Here is a 17548-nt window from a genome sequence, read left to right on the forward strand (position 1 = left end):
TATCTCCAGCTTTGGTTTTCTTTCTAAGGGTTGCTTATGCTATTTGGGATCTTTTGTGGTTCCATATAAATCAAGAATTATTTGTTCTAGTTCTGTGAAGTGTACATTTGGAATTTTGATAGGGATTGCATTGAATCTGTAGACTGCTGTGGTTATGATAAACTTTTAATTTCAATAGTAATTATGTTTGTAGGATGTCAGCTTGAAAATAACTTAAAATCTTGAACTGATATTAAGTTAATTAATAAACTCACTGTGCAGTCATGAGAGAAGGAGAACAAGAAAGCTAAATAGAGTCTTAGTTTTATCATGAAAATAATTGTGACCTTGCAGACACACTTGAAGGATTTCAGGAACCCTCACAGGTCTGGGGACTACTCTTTGTTCTAAAGTAAAGTGTAAGTTTGTTCAAAAAATATAAAAGAGCATAATAAAGGACAGAAGTTTGAAAGAGACTTTTCTTTGACTTGGTTTATAATATCTATGTTTGAAATGAAGCTGAGAAATATATTAAAATTATAGTAAGTTCACTCAGGTTTGATGAGCTTATTTCTTTGGTTTACTACTGATTAATGCTTTCCTTATGATATGAAAGTTTATTTTTTTGGTGTTATCTCCTTTTCTGTGCATACTGTTTGCTTTATTTTGCCTTTGATTAAGGCAGTCAAAAAGCAAAGAACTAAGTTTACTCTTTTATGAATGAGCTGAGATTATTTACCATCATGTGACATTCTATGCTTATTTTCAAATATTTTGCTGCTGTTTGAAAATTAGGTAACTAAGTACCATTTCTCAGATACCCACAATCTATCTTAATCAGGTATCTAATTATTTTTTGATAACTCTTGATTTTGCCTTCTAAAGACTGGACCTAAATTTAGAAAAAAGAATAAAATAAATTTCATAGTATCTTTTACAACTAAATTATCTTTGAAATTTCTTGGAGGGCTTCTAGGAAATCACAATGAGTTGTTCTTTTGTCTTATAAAAAGAGATGTTAGAAATAATTAGGTTTGTTTGATACATTACCACTTTAAGAGTTTTATGACAGGGGAGTTGCTGTCATACCTGAGAAGAGATGCCCAATGTGCCCTATGGTTAGATTCTTATAGGTAAAATGTTATTAATGTAACTACTTCAGAAATTGTATGCTTTATGGGAAATGCCTGGAGATCAGATCCCTTGCTGTTCCTTATGTTTTTACCCTCAGGGAAAACACTGATAATTTATTTTTATGAAATGGTTAGATATTGTATCCCATTGGAGAATTTTACTTATCTTCTTTTCTGATATTACTGATTATAGCAACAAGTGATGCACAGCCACTAAGTATCTGTCATTGATAGAAAGTTTCTGTTTTACTCCGGATGCTTATATGTAGGCTCAGCTATAAGCTACAGGCAATAGTTTGTGTCTGCAACAAAGGCAGATTCAGAGCATGAGGGAGAAACGACTTTGAAATATTGATACTTCAAAGAAGAGTCTCTTGGCTTCAGAGATGATATAGCTAGATAACTTTTATTTTATTATTTATTTATTTATTTATTGTATTTTCCTGAAGTTGGAAATGGGGAGGCAGTCAGACAGACTCCCGCATGCGCCCGACCGGGATCCACCTGGCATGCCCACCAGGGGGTGATGCTCTGCCCATCTGGGGCGTTGCTCTGTTGCAGCCAGAGCCATTATAGTGCCTGAGGCAGAGGCCACAGAGCCATTCTCAGCGCCTGGCAAACTTTGCTCCAATGGAGCCTTGGTTGTGGGAGGGGACGAGAGAGACAGAGAGGAAGGAGAGGGGGAGGGGTGGAGAAGCAGATGGGTGCTTCTCCTGTGTGCCCTGGCCGGGAATTGAACCCAGGACTCCTGCACACCAGGCTGATGCTCTCCCACTAAGCCGACTGGCCCGGGGCTAGATAACTTTTATACAGTGCCAGTGGACTGAGTCAGGAATCCCAGGACTTTTGATAGTGGAAACATATGGCATTATGAGAGCAGACTGCTACCCCCAGCTCTAGCAGAATAAGAATGACATAGGGCTGAATGAAATGATAAGGAAAATTTTATTGTACTTATTTGTTTAGAATACTGTTGATTAGTTATAATACACTATTGTTGTATAACTCTAAATTTGCAAAATGAACTTAAGAAGGCCTAAATGGTTAATTAACACCCTTGCTGCTATATCAGGACAAGCCTAGGAGACCAGCCATTTTTTTGTGATCAGTAATTACCTTTGTGATTATTTTGATCATATGAGGTAAGGGAAACACTCTCAGGAAAAATTAGGAAACTCTTAAAATAGGCAAAAGAAAAAAATTATTGGGTGTCCACTCTAGGTGTATCCTTCTTGGTTATCTGTACCATTCACTGTTTTTTAGCTTTTTTCAATTCTGTAGGTTGTAGAAAATTTATAGTATTGCATATAATTCTTTAGTTTTCAGGACAAAAAGCATATTCTGTTTACCTGAAAATTCTGGTGTTTTATAAAAATAAAAACTCTTTGACAGGTATTTGTGGCGCAAGAGGAAGTTGAGGTGGAAAAGATTTTGAGGGAAGCAACTGTGAAAGAGTCATTTTTCTTTGGCTGAGAAGAGGATAGAGGTCTGTGGGTCCCCAGGCATCAGGGGACCCTTTATAAAGAACACCAGTAGGCTCTACTATATTGGCTCTGTTGACTTGTGAGCAAATCCTTAGGATAAATGACATCTTGGTTAGTTATAAGCTGGTTGCCTCTTCAGAAGTATTAGAAAAGAGAAACTTTAGGTATGACAAGTAGATCTTGTCCCACAATCAAATTCATTAGCAACCAAGACAGGTTACACATGAAACACTCCCTGGGAATAAGAAACTTAATATTTAGACACTCAACTTCAGGATTGCTCTTGCAGGCAGTTTGGTGATAATAAAAACAGATAGGTTGCAAAGTATTTCTTATACATGTACTACAATGCAGACTTCAGCCCCTCACCTTTGTGATCTCAGGTCTGCAGCAATTTGCTCTACCTAGGACTATGGACTTTTAGGAGACTTGAGGGAAGATTAACCCAGCAAACAGTCTGCTCTAAGAAGAATCCCCTGCTACATTTCAATAACTTTACTCGGGGATGCAATTTGAGAAGACAGTCTTGGACTGAGATTCTCTCTTTTTCTTCTATGGTTTTGGCATCTGAAGTGAATTCTTAAACTTGAGTTGTAAATGAAAGCAGGCATTCTCTGTTCAGGCCGCTGAATTCTGACATTTGTTTTCAGAGCCAGTAGAGTTCACTGTACAAAGAGTCAGGTAATGAATTTCGGTAGGCTTCTGTTTTTTAGAGAAAGATAAGAGAGACAGGAACATTGAGTTGTTTCTGTATATGCCCTGACCGGCAACCTCTGTGCTTCAGGATGACGCTCCAACCAAATGAGCTATCCAGCCAGAACTTAATTTTTTTTTATTCACTGATTGATTTTTAGAGAGAAAGAGAGAGGAAAGGAGAGAAAAGGGAGTGGGAAGTGAAGCATTCATTTGTTGTTCTACTCAGTCGTGCACTCATCACAACTGATGAGTGCTTCCCGTGTGTGTCCTGACTGGGGATCGAACCCGCAACCTTGTCGTTTCAGTATGATGTTCTTAACTGCCTGAGCTACCTAGTAAGGCCAAATTTAGGTAATTTTATAGCTAGTGAGTGCAGGGACCAAGAACAAGCATATACATAAGATCTAGCTAAAAATAAGTCAAGCTCTTGAAAAATATGAATTTTAGTAAAAGCTGCTATTACGACAACCTTTTTATAATTTTCATTTCAGCCATTAATATGAGATTTAAAAAAAAACAAGGAAAGATATTTTAGGCTGGCAAAACATTCTGTGTCCTGAAATATTAGTGTCAAAACATAAGAACATTTCACTTTTATAACATTATTCAATAGACCCAATAATCATCATGCATCAACACATTTCATTAAGATATAAACTTAATGATACTGGATACTGATATATTCAAATTGCAATTTTATAGGACTAAGCATATAATATATGCAAATATAGTCTTATAAAATCCTATATATATTTATATCTATGTATTTGTATTTTATTTTCTTCATTATTATGATTATGATTATTTGTCAAGAGGGGCAAAGGAATACCTAATCTTCCCTTTAATTCCCTGTAGGGAGCTAAGGGTTCTTTACCAGGTTTGGAATATGTGGTAGGGATAGTCATCTTTAATTTAAATTTAAGTAGAAGGAAGGATCTTGGAGCTTTAACTTAGGAGTAAATATTACATGTAAAGGAAGTCCTAAGATACTGTTGAATGAGCAAAAAGCCAGAAATCTCTGGGGGGGGGGGAGCAAAACTATCATACAAGTTGTGGGATCTTTCCCTGCTTGTATCTTCCTGAGGCAAGCTCTCTGATCCCTTCATCCCTTTTAGAATGCCCAGAAATTTCTGATAGCCCCATGGATTTTCAGCTTTGTGGGGGGCTGGTTATCTATCAGGTATTTACCAGATCACAGTTAATCAACTGCATACAGTAGATAAAATTCCATGAGTCCCATTTTTTCATACCTTTTCCCCCATGGATACACCCCCTGATGTGATGATGACATCAGCACGACTGATACCCTCATTCAAGGCATTGAGTAAGTCATCTGGGCTGGAAAAAAATAAAGATGAATACATTAACACACAGGGAAAATATTTTAGATATAGTGCCCACTTAAAACTAAACCACATTATTCACTGAGTATACACTATATTCTGTATGAAGTAGGAATCAAAAGGGTCTCTGCCCAACTGGAGCATAACTCTTATATTGGAGAAAGAACTGAGAGTACGAAAGTAGTGGCTATTGGTACTTTCATAGTATCTATCTATCTATCTATCTATCTATCTATCTATCTATCTATCTATTTATCACCTATCTATCACCTATCTATCTACAAGGCAACATAATAAGGGGAAACAATGAGGTGTTGGTAGGCTCTCTAACCATCCCAGTTTGCCTAGGAGTATCTCAGATTTTAGGTTGGAAAGTCACATGTTCTAGGAAATTTCAGGCAAACTGGAACAGTTGTTCACCTTAAGTGTTGGAGAGATCACATAAGAGGAAACATGACTTAAGTTAGTTAGTTCTTAAAAAGTGGGCTGAATTTTTATAGGTAGAAAGGAAAGGGAAAGAGGATCAGTCTGTGATGAAGCCTGCAGTGCTTCTAGATCAGTGGTGAAAATAAACTGTCTAGAGTAAAGGACTTGACTTAACTGGGATAGATGGGGTAAGACAAGATTTTGGAGGGCTCTCAGGCTCAAGAATTTGGACTTGATCTAATGGGAGTTCTCTAAAAGTAGAAGGCGCCAGTAGGTATTTCCTAGGGAAAGAAAGGATAGAGTAGAAAAGAACATGGAAAGCAGAGAACATATAAAACATTCTGAGAGGGCAAAGGGACAGGATGAATATTAGGGACTGAAACTAGGCAGATTCCTGATAGTCAACTAAAAAGACAAGTGCGCCAGTCCCTTTGACTGCACAGGCCAAAGGCCTAGGAAGAAGAGATGGAGTGAAATCAAAGGTCTTATCTTCTGGAGATTAGAGGGATGCAAAGGCCTAACTTGAGACTGATCAGAGTGAGAATAAAAACAAAATGTCAGGTGTCAGGGCTTATGGAGAAACAGGAAGGCAGGAAGTAGGTGTAAAGGAATTTAGTTACCATTTTTAATTCAATCCATAAAAGCAACTGAGTGACTTGAACTGCATCTGCATTTTCCTTCAAATGATGGAGTACAGAAAAGGAGCCTTTTGAGGACTATTTGTCCAGACTACATCCTTGTTTTCTGAAAACTACTTGCCCTGTGGGGAACGGAGGCAGGGGTGGGGTGGGGTGTTTCCCTTCCTCTCCCTTGGACATGTAATTTGTACATCTAAAAAGGGAGCAATCCTAGCTTCTGATTTTCTAGTTCTTGCTTTTATACCCTCTTGAGACCTATTTTTGCTCTTGGGTTCCATGAGATAAGGCTACATCTTCCCATAAATCCCTTAGCTTAAGCTAGTTCCATTAGGTTTTGATAACCTGATATTCAAATGATGTCTCAATGAGATAGTATATATTTTCCCAAGTCTTTTGTGGTAGTGAAGTTTGTTCAAGCAGGAGGAAGAAAAGGAGGAGAAAAAGGAGAAAAAAAAATGTAACTAGGACATAATTTTTTTTTCTTTTTTTTTTTTTTTCTTTTTTCTGAAGCTGGAAACAGGGAGAGACAGTCAGACAGACTCCCGCATGCGCCGACCGGGATCCACCTGGTACACCCACCATGGGGCAACGCTCTGCCCACCAGGGGGCGATGCTCTGCCCATCCTGGGCGTCGCTATGTTGCGACCAGAGCCACTCTAGCGCCTGAGGCAGAGGCCACAGAGCCATCCCCAGCGCCCGGGCCATCTTTGCTCCAATGGAGCCTTGGCTGCAGGAGGGGAAGAGAGAGACAGAGAGGAAAGCGTGGCGGAGGGGTGGAGAAGCAAATGGGCGCTTCTCCTGTGTGCCCTGGCTGGGAATCGAACCTGGGTCCTCCGCACGCTAGGTTTTTTTCTTTTTTTTGTGACAGAGACAGAGAGAGGGACAGGGACAGACAGGAAGGGAGAGACATGAGAAGCATCAAGTCTTCATTGCAGCACCTTAGCTGTTCATTGATTGCTTTCTCATATGTGCCTTGACTGGGGGGCTACAGCAGACCGAGTGACCCCTTGCTCGAGCCAGTGACCTTGGGCTCAAGCTGGTGAGCCTTGCTCAAACCAGATAAGCCTGTAATCAAGCTGGCGACCTTGGAGTCTTGAATTTGGGTCCTCTGCATCTCAGTCTGATGCTCTATCCACTGCGCCACTGCCTGGTCAGGCCACTTTTCTTTTTTATCCAGGGTGACAGAGGCAAGGAGAGGATCTTGAGATGTACCAGGGAGGCCCTGGCCGGTTGGCTCAGTGTTAGAGTGTCGGCCCGGTGAATGAGCACTCTGGGTTCGATTCCCAGTCAAAGCACACAGGGGAAGTGACCATCTGCTTCTCCACCTCTCCCCTTCACCCTTCTTTTTCTCTGTATCTCTCTATCTATCTTCCTCTCCCACAGCCATAGCTCAGTTGAAGCAAGTTGGTCCCGGGTGCTGAGGATGGCTCCATGGCCTTGCTTCAGGTGCTAAAATAGCTCGGTTGTCGAGCAATCTCCATTGCAACAGTCCCAGATGGGCAGAGCATCACCCGGTAGGGGGCTTGCCCGGTGGATCCAAGTTGGGGTGCATGTGGGAGTCTGTCTCTCTTCTCCCCCCTTCTCACTTGAGAGAGAGAAAAAAATAGGAGATTAGCTAGTTGGGAGGGGGCATAGCACAGAGACTAAGAGTGTGGTCTCTGGAGTCAGGATGCCAAGTTTAAACCCTGGTGTTAGTACTTGCTAGATATAGAACAAGTTATTTAACTTCTTTTTGTCTCTGTTTTCCATCTATAAAGTAGGGATAATATAGGATTGTTATGAGGATTAGCTGACATACTATAAATGAAACAGTTTATGGAATAAAAGTTTTAAGAAGGGTTAATTGTTATTGCTGTGGTATTGACGGACGTTTATCCTACAAACATACCTAACAAACTGACAGAGTTCAGCTTTAGCCTGCTGTGCAGTTTTTATTCAGGAGAATATCCATGATTAACATAGAAGAAAATCATAAATGGGGCCTCAAATACATTCACACAGCTTTATGTACAAAGTCTAAATGACTTATCAGCAAGCTAGGCCTACTTCTAGTCTTCCTTTTTTTTTTTTTTTTTTTTTTTTGTATTTTTTCAAAGTGAGAAGCAGGGGAGAGGCAAACAGCCAGACTCCCACATGCGCCCTACCAGGATCCACCCGGCATGCCCACCAGGGGGCGATGCTCCGCCCCTCTGGGGAGTTGCTCCACTACAATCGGAGCCATTCTAGCATCTGAGGCAGAGGCCATGGAGCCATCCTCAGCGCCTGGGCCAACTTCACTCCAATGGAGCCTTGGCAGTGGGAGGGGAAGAGAGAGAGAGAGACAGAGAGCAAGCAGAGGGGGAAGGATGGAGAAGCAGATGGGCGCTTCTCCTGTGTGCCCTCGCCGGGAATTGAACCTGGGACTCCCGCATGCCAGGCTGACACTCTACCGCTGAGCCAACTGGCCAGGGCTGGCCTACTTCTAGTCTTAATAGTTTCATTTATTATTATGTTCTTACTGAATCTGGAAAAAATTCTCCTTAAGCACTGGCCTGCCCATGAGTGTAGTGGGGGTTGCTTGGCTCTGAAGAGTGTGCTCCTAAGAAGAAGTAACAAAGTAAAAATTTTTTAAATGGCTCACGAGAGGTTCAACCTATCAAGTCATCCAGTTAATTGCTTATGCAGTCAAAAAGGAACCCAGGTACTCAATAAAGGTAGATCTATGTGTGATACATAGACAACTTGAGAAATATACCAATTTAGTCTTTTGTGTTGAAATACCATAAGATATGCATGTGATGGGTTCCTTGATCACTCCATGCCCAGGGTTCTTGGCCCTTTGCCTTGTTGCATCATATTATCATTAAGCTGAGCCAAATGGTGGGCCTCTGGAGTAAATGGGGAAAACACTGCAAACACAGATTAATGTGGAATGCGGTTCAGGTGAGACAATATTATCTACAAAATACGATTTGTGTTATTATAAAGAGACATTAGCTAATTTCATGAATGTTGTGTAATTTATAATATGATGACTATAAAGCAGCAGTGACATACATATCATCATGGCATTAATCTTCATAGGTAGATAAAGATTCTAGGACAGGCTAGCTGATGACTGCAAATAAACTTTTCAATGATTTCTTTTCTCATTCATTGCTTTCATATTATCTGGGAAAGATTTTTTCCCGTATTTTTTAAAACAGCAGAGTCATAAAATTTCTAAATAAAAATTTCTAATTTGCAGAAACAAACTAACATGGATTTAATACTAAAGCCTTATTGTAATTTATGATATTTCAAAGAGTATGCTTAATGTTACTTTCTACTTCATGATTGGTGGGTTTACATCACTGAATGTCAACGTTGGAAAGGTCTTTCGGGATCATTATGTTAAGTATCACAGCGAGGTGCATCCTTTGAGTCCTGTCCTTCTGTCTCCCTTTTCTTCTCTATTTGACTCTATTCTGTTGTATGCTTCTGATGTCTGGGACAGGTACTAATGTATGACAATAGTTAGAGTATCTGTAACTTCATTTATGTTGCATGCTATAATTCCGTTTGTTCCCTCACTATCTATGTGTAGATTGAACAAGTATTATTATGCCTATTTTACAGAAAAGAAAAGTGGTATTCAGAGAGGAAAAATAATAAATTAAAGGCAGGTAGAGCAGTAAGTGGCAGAGCTAGGACTCTTTGTTAACTCTGGCTCTTTGTTAAGTGTTTGTTCCATCCCACTACCTAATCAGAGAGATGTTCTAGTTTTTCAGGCATGTGACCTGTCATACAAGAAAAGTTCTCATGTGAATGAACAAAAGTATCAAATAGAGGGTGCTAAGGCAGCAGGTGGGGATCTGTCTGGTGACCAGAAGAGCGAATGTGTAGACATGTTAGTATAGTTCTGGGGAACGAAACAAACATGACTATGAATCTAATATGCAGGTGGAAACTAAAATTTTTTTGATTAAATATAACTTTAGGAATTGTTTACAAGTCACAAATTTGCTCTTTTTTTGTGATTCATCTTTTAAGTAGTGAAATATTTCCAACATAAGATAATAGTATAATAAACACTCATGTATCCTTCTCTCTCAGATTTGACAAATGCTAGTATTTTCTCATATTTACTTCATATTCCCTCGCCTTCCATTTTTTTACTTTTAAGAAATGAAAATGGAGTGTGCTTTCTCAGACTAAGATATTATACTAAATAATGGTAAGAGGAATAGGAAAGCCCTGGCTGGTTGGCTCAGTGGTAGAGCGTCTGCCTGCTGTGTGTATGTCCCAGGTTTGATTCCCTTTCAGGGCACACAGAAGAAGTACCCATCTGCTTCTCCACCTCTCCCCCTCTCATTTTTTTTATCTCCCCCCCCCCCTTCTCCTCCCTCTCCTGCAGCCAAGGCTAGATTAGAGCGAGCTGGCCTCGGGCACTGAGGATGGATCCATGGCCTTTGCCTCAGGTGCTAAAAAATGGCTCCATTTGGAACAGAGCAAGGGCCCCAGATGGGCAGAGCATTGCCCCCTAGTGGGCTTGCTGGGTGGATCCCAGTAGGGGTGCATGTGGGAGTCTCTCTCTACCTCCCTTCCTCTCACTAAAATAAAAAAAAGTGGAATAGGTAATAAGGATTATAAATCATGGTTATTATATAGGATAAAAACAATTCTTGATTTTCTCAGTTTTGTTAAATAAAGAGATTGAAGCATATTAATTTACTCAAAGCTAGGAGAGTAAAACTATAAAACATTATAATTTGATCTTATGTTATATAACGTGAGCTTATATAATATGACCTTATATGCCTTATATATGATATTACTTCCTATACATAAGATCAGTTGATATTTAAGAATAAGATCAATGACAATAATATTCAAGTTTTATAAGAGCAATACACTTTCACACATATGTGTTAAATTTACAATTCAATGAGGTAGGCAGGGCAAGAGAGGGCACTGAGGTTCATAGGAGGTAGTGACAGACTCAAGGTCACCCTATATTCATTCTTCTATTCTTTAATAGTAATATTCACATCGTGAAAGGCACTTCTCTATAAATAGTACACCTTCAGATAAAGCTATCATTATCTAAATATATTAATCATACTTGCATATGCCAAATAGTGATAATTAAGAAACAACTTGTACTTTTAAAATCTGAAATATATTATCACCATTGCCACCAGAGGATATGTAAAACATAGCTTATGGGAGTAGCATCCTTTGTCTTGAAGAGCAGCAGATCTTAAAGGGATATTGTGATATCATTTAATTCTGCCTTCATTAACAACCACAGGTGTTTTAAAAAATTATTTATTTTAGAGTGGCAGGGAGAGCGAGAGAGACAGGAACATGGAGCTGCTCTTGTATGTGCCCGGACTGGAGAATCCAAACGGCAACATCTGGCTCCAGGAGGATGTTTCAATCAACTGAGCTATCCAGCCAGGACTTAATTTCTTTTTTATTTTCAGAGAGACAGAGAGAGGAGGGGAGCCAGAGGGGAAGGGGAAGGGAAGCATTCATTTATTGTTCTACTCAGTTGTGCAATCACTGGCTGCTTCCCCTGTATGCCCTGAGAGGGGATTGAACCTGCAACCCAATTGTTTCCAGACGATGCTCTTAACTGACTGAACTAACCAACCAGGGCAACAACCAAGTTTTAATTAGATTTGGATGCTGATCAATTATTTACTTAAAGATAAATAAAAAACCTAGCATTAACTCTTGATTTACTCACACTTTCTATCCATTTTCACTTAAATTAAGTACCTACCCATTGTTCTGTTAAGACTGCCAAATGTTATATGAAAACAATCTATAAGAGAGTTGACTTAGTACTAAATGCTAAAAATTTAAGTACCAGGAACAGAAAATAGAACTGTTAGCTGAAGGCCTAACTGTCACAAGGTCTAGAATCCAATTTTGTTTCTACTACTGAGCTGACTCTGAAAAACCAAGATCATTTCTGAGGCTGCCATCATTTTTATTTGTAAAACAAGAACATTTAAACTAGGTCCCTTCCGTCTCTAACATTCACTAATTTAAATCACTTGAAGCTAACTGGGACCCAGGTTAATAAGGCATCATTTTAAAGCTGACCTAGAAGTCTATCTAAAAAATACTAAGATTACCCTATTGTGAAAGGCTGGGGAAGCCCAAACTTTCACAACTAAATGTCCAGGGAGCACAGAGGCTTCTTGTACTTCAACAGAATACTGGCAGCTTGCTGTTGCTGCTTTGCCAATTCAGGAGTTGTGACTTCCATGCCCGTACCACTTGTGGTCCTCTTTTCTACTACAACTCCTCTCCATCAGGGTCCACGGTACCCTAGCAGCTTCCTGAGGGCTGAGGGCAAACAGAACTCTCAGTAGGCAAGGAAAATACCAGCAATTTAAGAAGTCAGCAACAGGAGGGTGAAATAATAAACATTATATTTAGGACAGCTCATAGTGAAATAAAACTGCTGGGGGAAATATATCATTTTAATGACAACAACAAACAAATAATTAAAGCAAATAAAACAAATAATGGACAGTCACAACATTAAAAGGATGTTTTGGAATAAAAAACCATAGCTTTTAAATTTTAAAATTTAGTAGATGTAGGCAAATAGAATCCCTGTTGAAAACTCAACTAGTGGCCTGGAACATCAAGTGGTAGAAATATCTCCAAGAAATGGATGAAAATACAAAATAATGGAAGTCATGTGGGAAATAAGAGACTTGAAGGACAGAGCAGAGACTGACATATCACCATTAGAAATTCCACAAAGAGAAAAAGGAAATGTTGAAAGGGGAAATCAGAAGAAAATTTCATTCAATTAAAAAGACTTGGGCTTGAAGATTGAAAAGACTTATTGAGTTCCAGGTAAGGTTGCAAACATTCATATATGTATATATGAATGCCCAGTAAAATTTTGTAATTTCAAGGATAAAGAGAAAATATTACAAGCTGCTAGACAATATTAGATTTACCAATAAAAAAGAATATTGGCTTTGAACTTCTTACATACAATATAAAAAACTGTAAAACAGTCTATTAACACCAACATATTCTGAGAAAAAAGGCCTGACACCACAAAATACTACATCCAGTCAGATAGCATTCACCCATCAGGATAGAAGAATGATATTTGGGAAAATATAAAAATTCATATAATAAATCAATAAATAATGTTCTGTATAAATAAATCAGATTAGAGAGCTCAAGATAGGGGAAGAGAAGAAGAAATGTTAGTGAAATACACAAACATTCATATAACTGTATAGCTAAATCTAAGTATATAATGATCAAATAAATGGAGGAATTATAATATATGTTCTACAATATATATGGGTTTTCCCAGAAGTTGTCAAGGCATACTGCAAAAGAAAACTTAATAATAGCCTAGAATTAAGAGCATGATTGTAGCAATACTACCTAAAAGTTGAGGGTGTGGAGTATGGGGGAAGTAAAAGTATTCTAAAGGTCTCACTGGTGTAGGGGCATATAGAAGTAATGGGAATGCTTTGTAGGAGAGACATAGTTAGTATCCTTTTAAAAATATAATAGTGGAGAAATGTATACTTGATCATGAGCATCAGAAATTGGAAGAAAAACTATGAAAGTGATGGTAAAGTAAAGCATAATTTCCAAAATAATAAAGGGGTAAAAAGGAACAAATAACATCTGGATCAAGCAACAATAGGAAAAAGAACAAGGAAGAAGTAACAAAGCTGTTTATATAAATAGTAAACATAAAATTTAACATAAATATAAACATAAAGGAAAAGAGAAGATCAAGAGATGTTTTTTATAGCAAACTTCATGGTCAAGCAAAATGAATTTTATTCCAGGATCAGGGTTACAGTAATTTAAGGCAGATGCAAGATTGAGGGTTTTTTTTTCTCCTTTAGCTCAAATCCCACTTGAGTGTTATTTATACGGGAAACACTTAAAGATAAAAGATTGAAAGTAAGGATAAGGCAAAAAAACACCAGGAGGCAAATGCAAATAAGTAAAAAGTAGGAGTGGCATATTAATGTCAATGTGGAATTTCAAGTTAAAAAAACTAAAAAGGATAAAGAGAAGCAACAAACTGCACACAAGTCAAATTTATAAAGCTGATACAATATATGATTCTCAAGAGACAAGGGCTCATTTTATCTAGGCTTCTTGATTGCCCTCCCAAATCCCTGCACTTTGTAGAAACTCAACAAAGACCTGAATGAACACGGGCCTCTACTCAATCTCTCTCCACAGTAGATTTTTTGAATGAATAATGTACAATTATTACAACTAACTATAGTGTTATCATGGACAATAATACTGTCTATGAATGGAAGAGAAGATACTATTTAACATTTATATAATCAAAAATAGTACTTTCTTTGAAAGGTTGTCATGTATAAGTTAATTTATTTGGTGTTGTGCCCAGTGGGCAGAATTAGAACTAATGGATGGGAGTAACAAGGATACAGACTTTGGCTCAGTGAAATGGAACAGCCATCCAACAATAAATGTGTTGTCTCATGAGGCAAATAAGATCTTTCTCACTAAAAGCATCAAACAAAAACCTGGTGGCTAGTCAGAGATATTATCTAATACCTCTAATGATGAAAGATTTGACTAGGCTAACATCAGAAGTTCCTGTCAATTCCAACATATTGTGATTCTATGGAAATAATGAAATTTATATACATAAATAAAGTGACTATTTCTCTTCACACATAGACTGGAGCATAAAGGGAGAAACTTACTCAAGCACTACAATATAATAATCATATTGCAGATCATACTTTTCTCCCTCTCATCTTCTGAACATCAAGAACATTTGACTGTTTGACTTGAGTAAAAAAAATAAAAGTGTATCTCAAAATAAATCCATCAAAGAATGAGTGTGGCTTTCTCAAAACTTTATGTATCAATCAGTTTCTGTGAAGGAAGAATATGTCAATGATATCTTTCATCTATTATATCTTTTTCTGATTTCAGTGGGCTTTGGGGACCCAATTTTAGTTCAGGCTTTTAAAAATTTGTATCTGCCTTAAATTACCATAATTCTGATTCTGGCATTAATTTTTTCTTTTCTTTTTTGCTTTAACATGAAGTCTTTTATAAAATTCAAAACCAAGACAGAGTTTTTTCAAGTTTAGATTTTATGGATTTCAGACAGGATTCAGAATGCAAATGCCGTTTTATTTTAAAATATTTAATATAAACACACAGATGGACAACAGCTGCTAATTAGTTTTCTGTTTCATCTGTTACACCAACTGTGAGCTATATCATTCTAAGATGAGTGAAAAACGACAGTGGGAGAGTGAGAAAAAATTCTGGGATTGGAGATTAAGGAATAATGGCAGTTGATCATACTAAGATAACAAAAAAAAAGATAGTTCAGACATATCTTAATTTCTTCAGCATCAATGATAGATTCCTCAACTACGATTATTTTCTTGTGTCTATTTATGTGTGGAACCAAACTACATACTACATATCGCATCATTTAGTCTTTCTTCAGTCCTCCTGGGTGTTTAGACACGAGGAGTCATATAAAGATAGGAGAGCCCTGGCCGGTTGGCTCAGCGGTAGAGCGTCGGCCTAGCGTGCGGAGGACCCGGGTTCGATTCCCGGCCAGGGCACACAGGAGAAGCGCCCATTTGCTTCTCCACCCCTCCGCCGCACTTTCCTCTCTGTCTCTCTCTTCCCCTCCCGCAGCCAAGGCTCCATTGGAGCAAAGATGGCCCGGGCGCTGGGGATGGCTCTGTGGCCTCTGCCTCAGGCGCTAGAGTGGCTCTGGTCGCAATATGGCAACGCCCAGGATGGGCAGAGCATCGCCCCCTGGTGGGCAGAGTGTCGCCCCATGGTGGGCGTGCCGGGTGGATCCCGGTCGGGCGCATGCGGGAGTCTGTCTGACTGTCTCTCCCCATTTCCAGTTTCAGAAAAATTAAAAAAAAAAAAAAAAAAAAAAAAAAAAAAGATAGGAGAAAGCATGGTCTCTGGCAAGAGTTTAGGAAAATGAGTGAAATCAGTAATAAAATTAGTATCATTAATTGAATTCAAATATGTTAATTAAAATTAAAGTAACAATGCATATAAGGAGAAATAATATAAATGTTAAGTGGGACATAATGATTATAATTTGTTTGGCATATATTTTTAGCAAAATAAAAATTAGTAATAAAAATACAAATAAAAATAAAAGTGTTTTGGGATAATTAGAAGAGGCTTTTTGGAAGCTGTTCCTTTATATGGGTCAGTAAGAAAATAATTTCTAAATGTAGAGTAAGACCTAGAGGTTATTCTTAGAGGAATTGGTAACATCAACTTTTAAGGATTAAGAAAGTCAACTATAATAGCCCCTAAAAAAAGTCTGTCACTGAGAGTGGAAAGAAACTTTTGTTATTAAACACATGTTTGTTAAAGTAGAAAGAATACTTTTGGTTAACTAATTGAAAATCAGAGCTCTGTGCTGATAAATGGTTAGAATAGAAACCTATTATGTTGACTTGAAAATTAATATTTTGCTTTTGAGCAGAAAAGGGAAGCAGGCAGTTTAAAAAGATGACAAGAATCAATTAAATTTAGATCAAATTCTCCCTGATAATTAGAAATTTCTACTTTTAGAACAGTAGGTAAGCACTAGGAAGTTAGCATATGTTTTGTTCACAAACTGGAAGATGCAAGGCACTGGCTTTGTCCAAGTAATCACTGCACTGTTAAGTCTATCTTGATAATTCCTGCTAAATGTGCCAGTTTTATAAAAGTCCAATTTGCTATCTCAGTGCTTATTCCCCTTCTGTTCATGCTTTAATGTGAAGAGGCAGCTTCATAAATTGGCAGCAGCAGGAGCAGGCAATTGAAATCCAAAACACCATCTATGACAGCCAAGCAAGCCAGCATGACTAAAGTGGGGTATGCTTCTGTGATGGCAACTTTCCAGAATGGGGAATTCTTTTCTTAATTATAGGAATTTCCCTGCCCTTTAGGCCTTGAAAGTTTAGAAGGTTCAAGTAAAGAGTTTGGAAGCTATATTACTGAGCTATTTTACAATTGAGGTAGAAATATAAACAGCTTAATAGTTAAAATCAATTTTAGGAATAACACACAAGTTCAATTAAAATAAGAATACGATTTCTTTGGTTTCTTACACTCACATACAGAAACAGTATACTGCATAGAATTAAAGAGTAGAAGAAGAGTAACACTGGTTAATGAAATTATGTGTTAAAAATTAGCAAAATTTAGCCCAATTCGATCCAAAAACATTACAGTCTTACTCTAAACTTTTAACGTAGATTGTTAAAATTAGAGTAGGTGATAAGAATAACAGTTGAAAAGTAGAATCAAATAGAATTTCACTACCAGACTCAAACCTTTTTTTAAATGAAGAAAAGAGCTAAAGAGCTCTTACTACTCTTATCTGTCATAGCTGAGTAAGGGTTCTGTGCTGGCTGACATTTTTAAGCTATTTCTTTCTCTGCTTTAAATACAGGGTAGTTTCTCTTATGACACCCCCCCCCCCCCCAGCTTCAGGTAGAGGCTTCTGTGTAACATTACTTTCTTTAGTAAATGGTTACACAGGAAAGAGAAGCCTGAAAAGGGAGGCAACCTTCACTGAATATCAACAGGATGCAGATTAAATGTATCTTGTTTCCTTTGCTAAACTCCCAGACCAGATTTCCATTAGAACAGCTATAAATTCTTTCCTTCCACACTCTGCCACCTCTGCATTCTCAACCATTTACTCTGTGCCTCTTCTTTTTTCTTTTCTTTTCTTTTCTTTTCTTTTCTTTTCTTTTCTTTCTTTCTTTCTTTCTTTCTTTCTTTCTTTCTTTCTTTCTTTCTTTCTTTCTTTCTTTCTTTCTTTCTCTTTCTTTCTCTCTCTCTCT

At 37.9% G+C, this 17548-nt stretch overlaps 1 protein-coding gene across 8 annotated transcripts in view; it reads right to left on the reverse strand.

The window, feature by feature from the left end:
* Positions 1–17548, reverse strand: part of GPHN (gephyrin) — a 509895-nt gene that overhangs the window by 28413 nt on the left and 463934 nt on the right. For all 8 annotated transcript variants that reach the window (XM_066388097.1, XM_066388096.1, XM_066388095.1 and 5 more), the window contains one exon: positions 4543–4630. In XM_066388097.1, the coding sequence (XP_066244194.1) occupies positions 4543–4630 (88 nt within the window). The remainder of the gene's footprint in view (positions 1–4542; positions 4631–17548) is intronic.

The sequence above is a fragment of the Saccopteryx leptura genome, chromosome 6 (genome assembly GCF_036850995.1).
Source record: "Saccopteryx leptura isolate mSacLep1 chromosome 6, mSacLep1_pri_phased_curated, whole genome shotgun sequence".
Classification (NCBI taxonomy): Eukaryota; Metazoa; Chordata; class Mammalia; order Chiroptera; family Emballonuridae; genus Saccopteryx; species Saccopteryx leptura.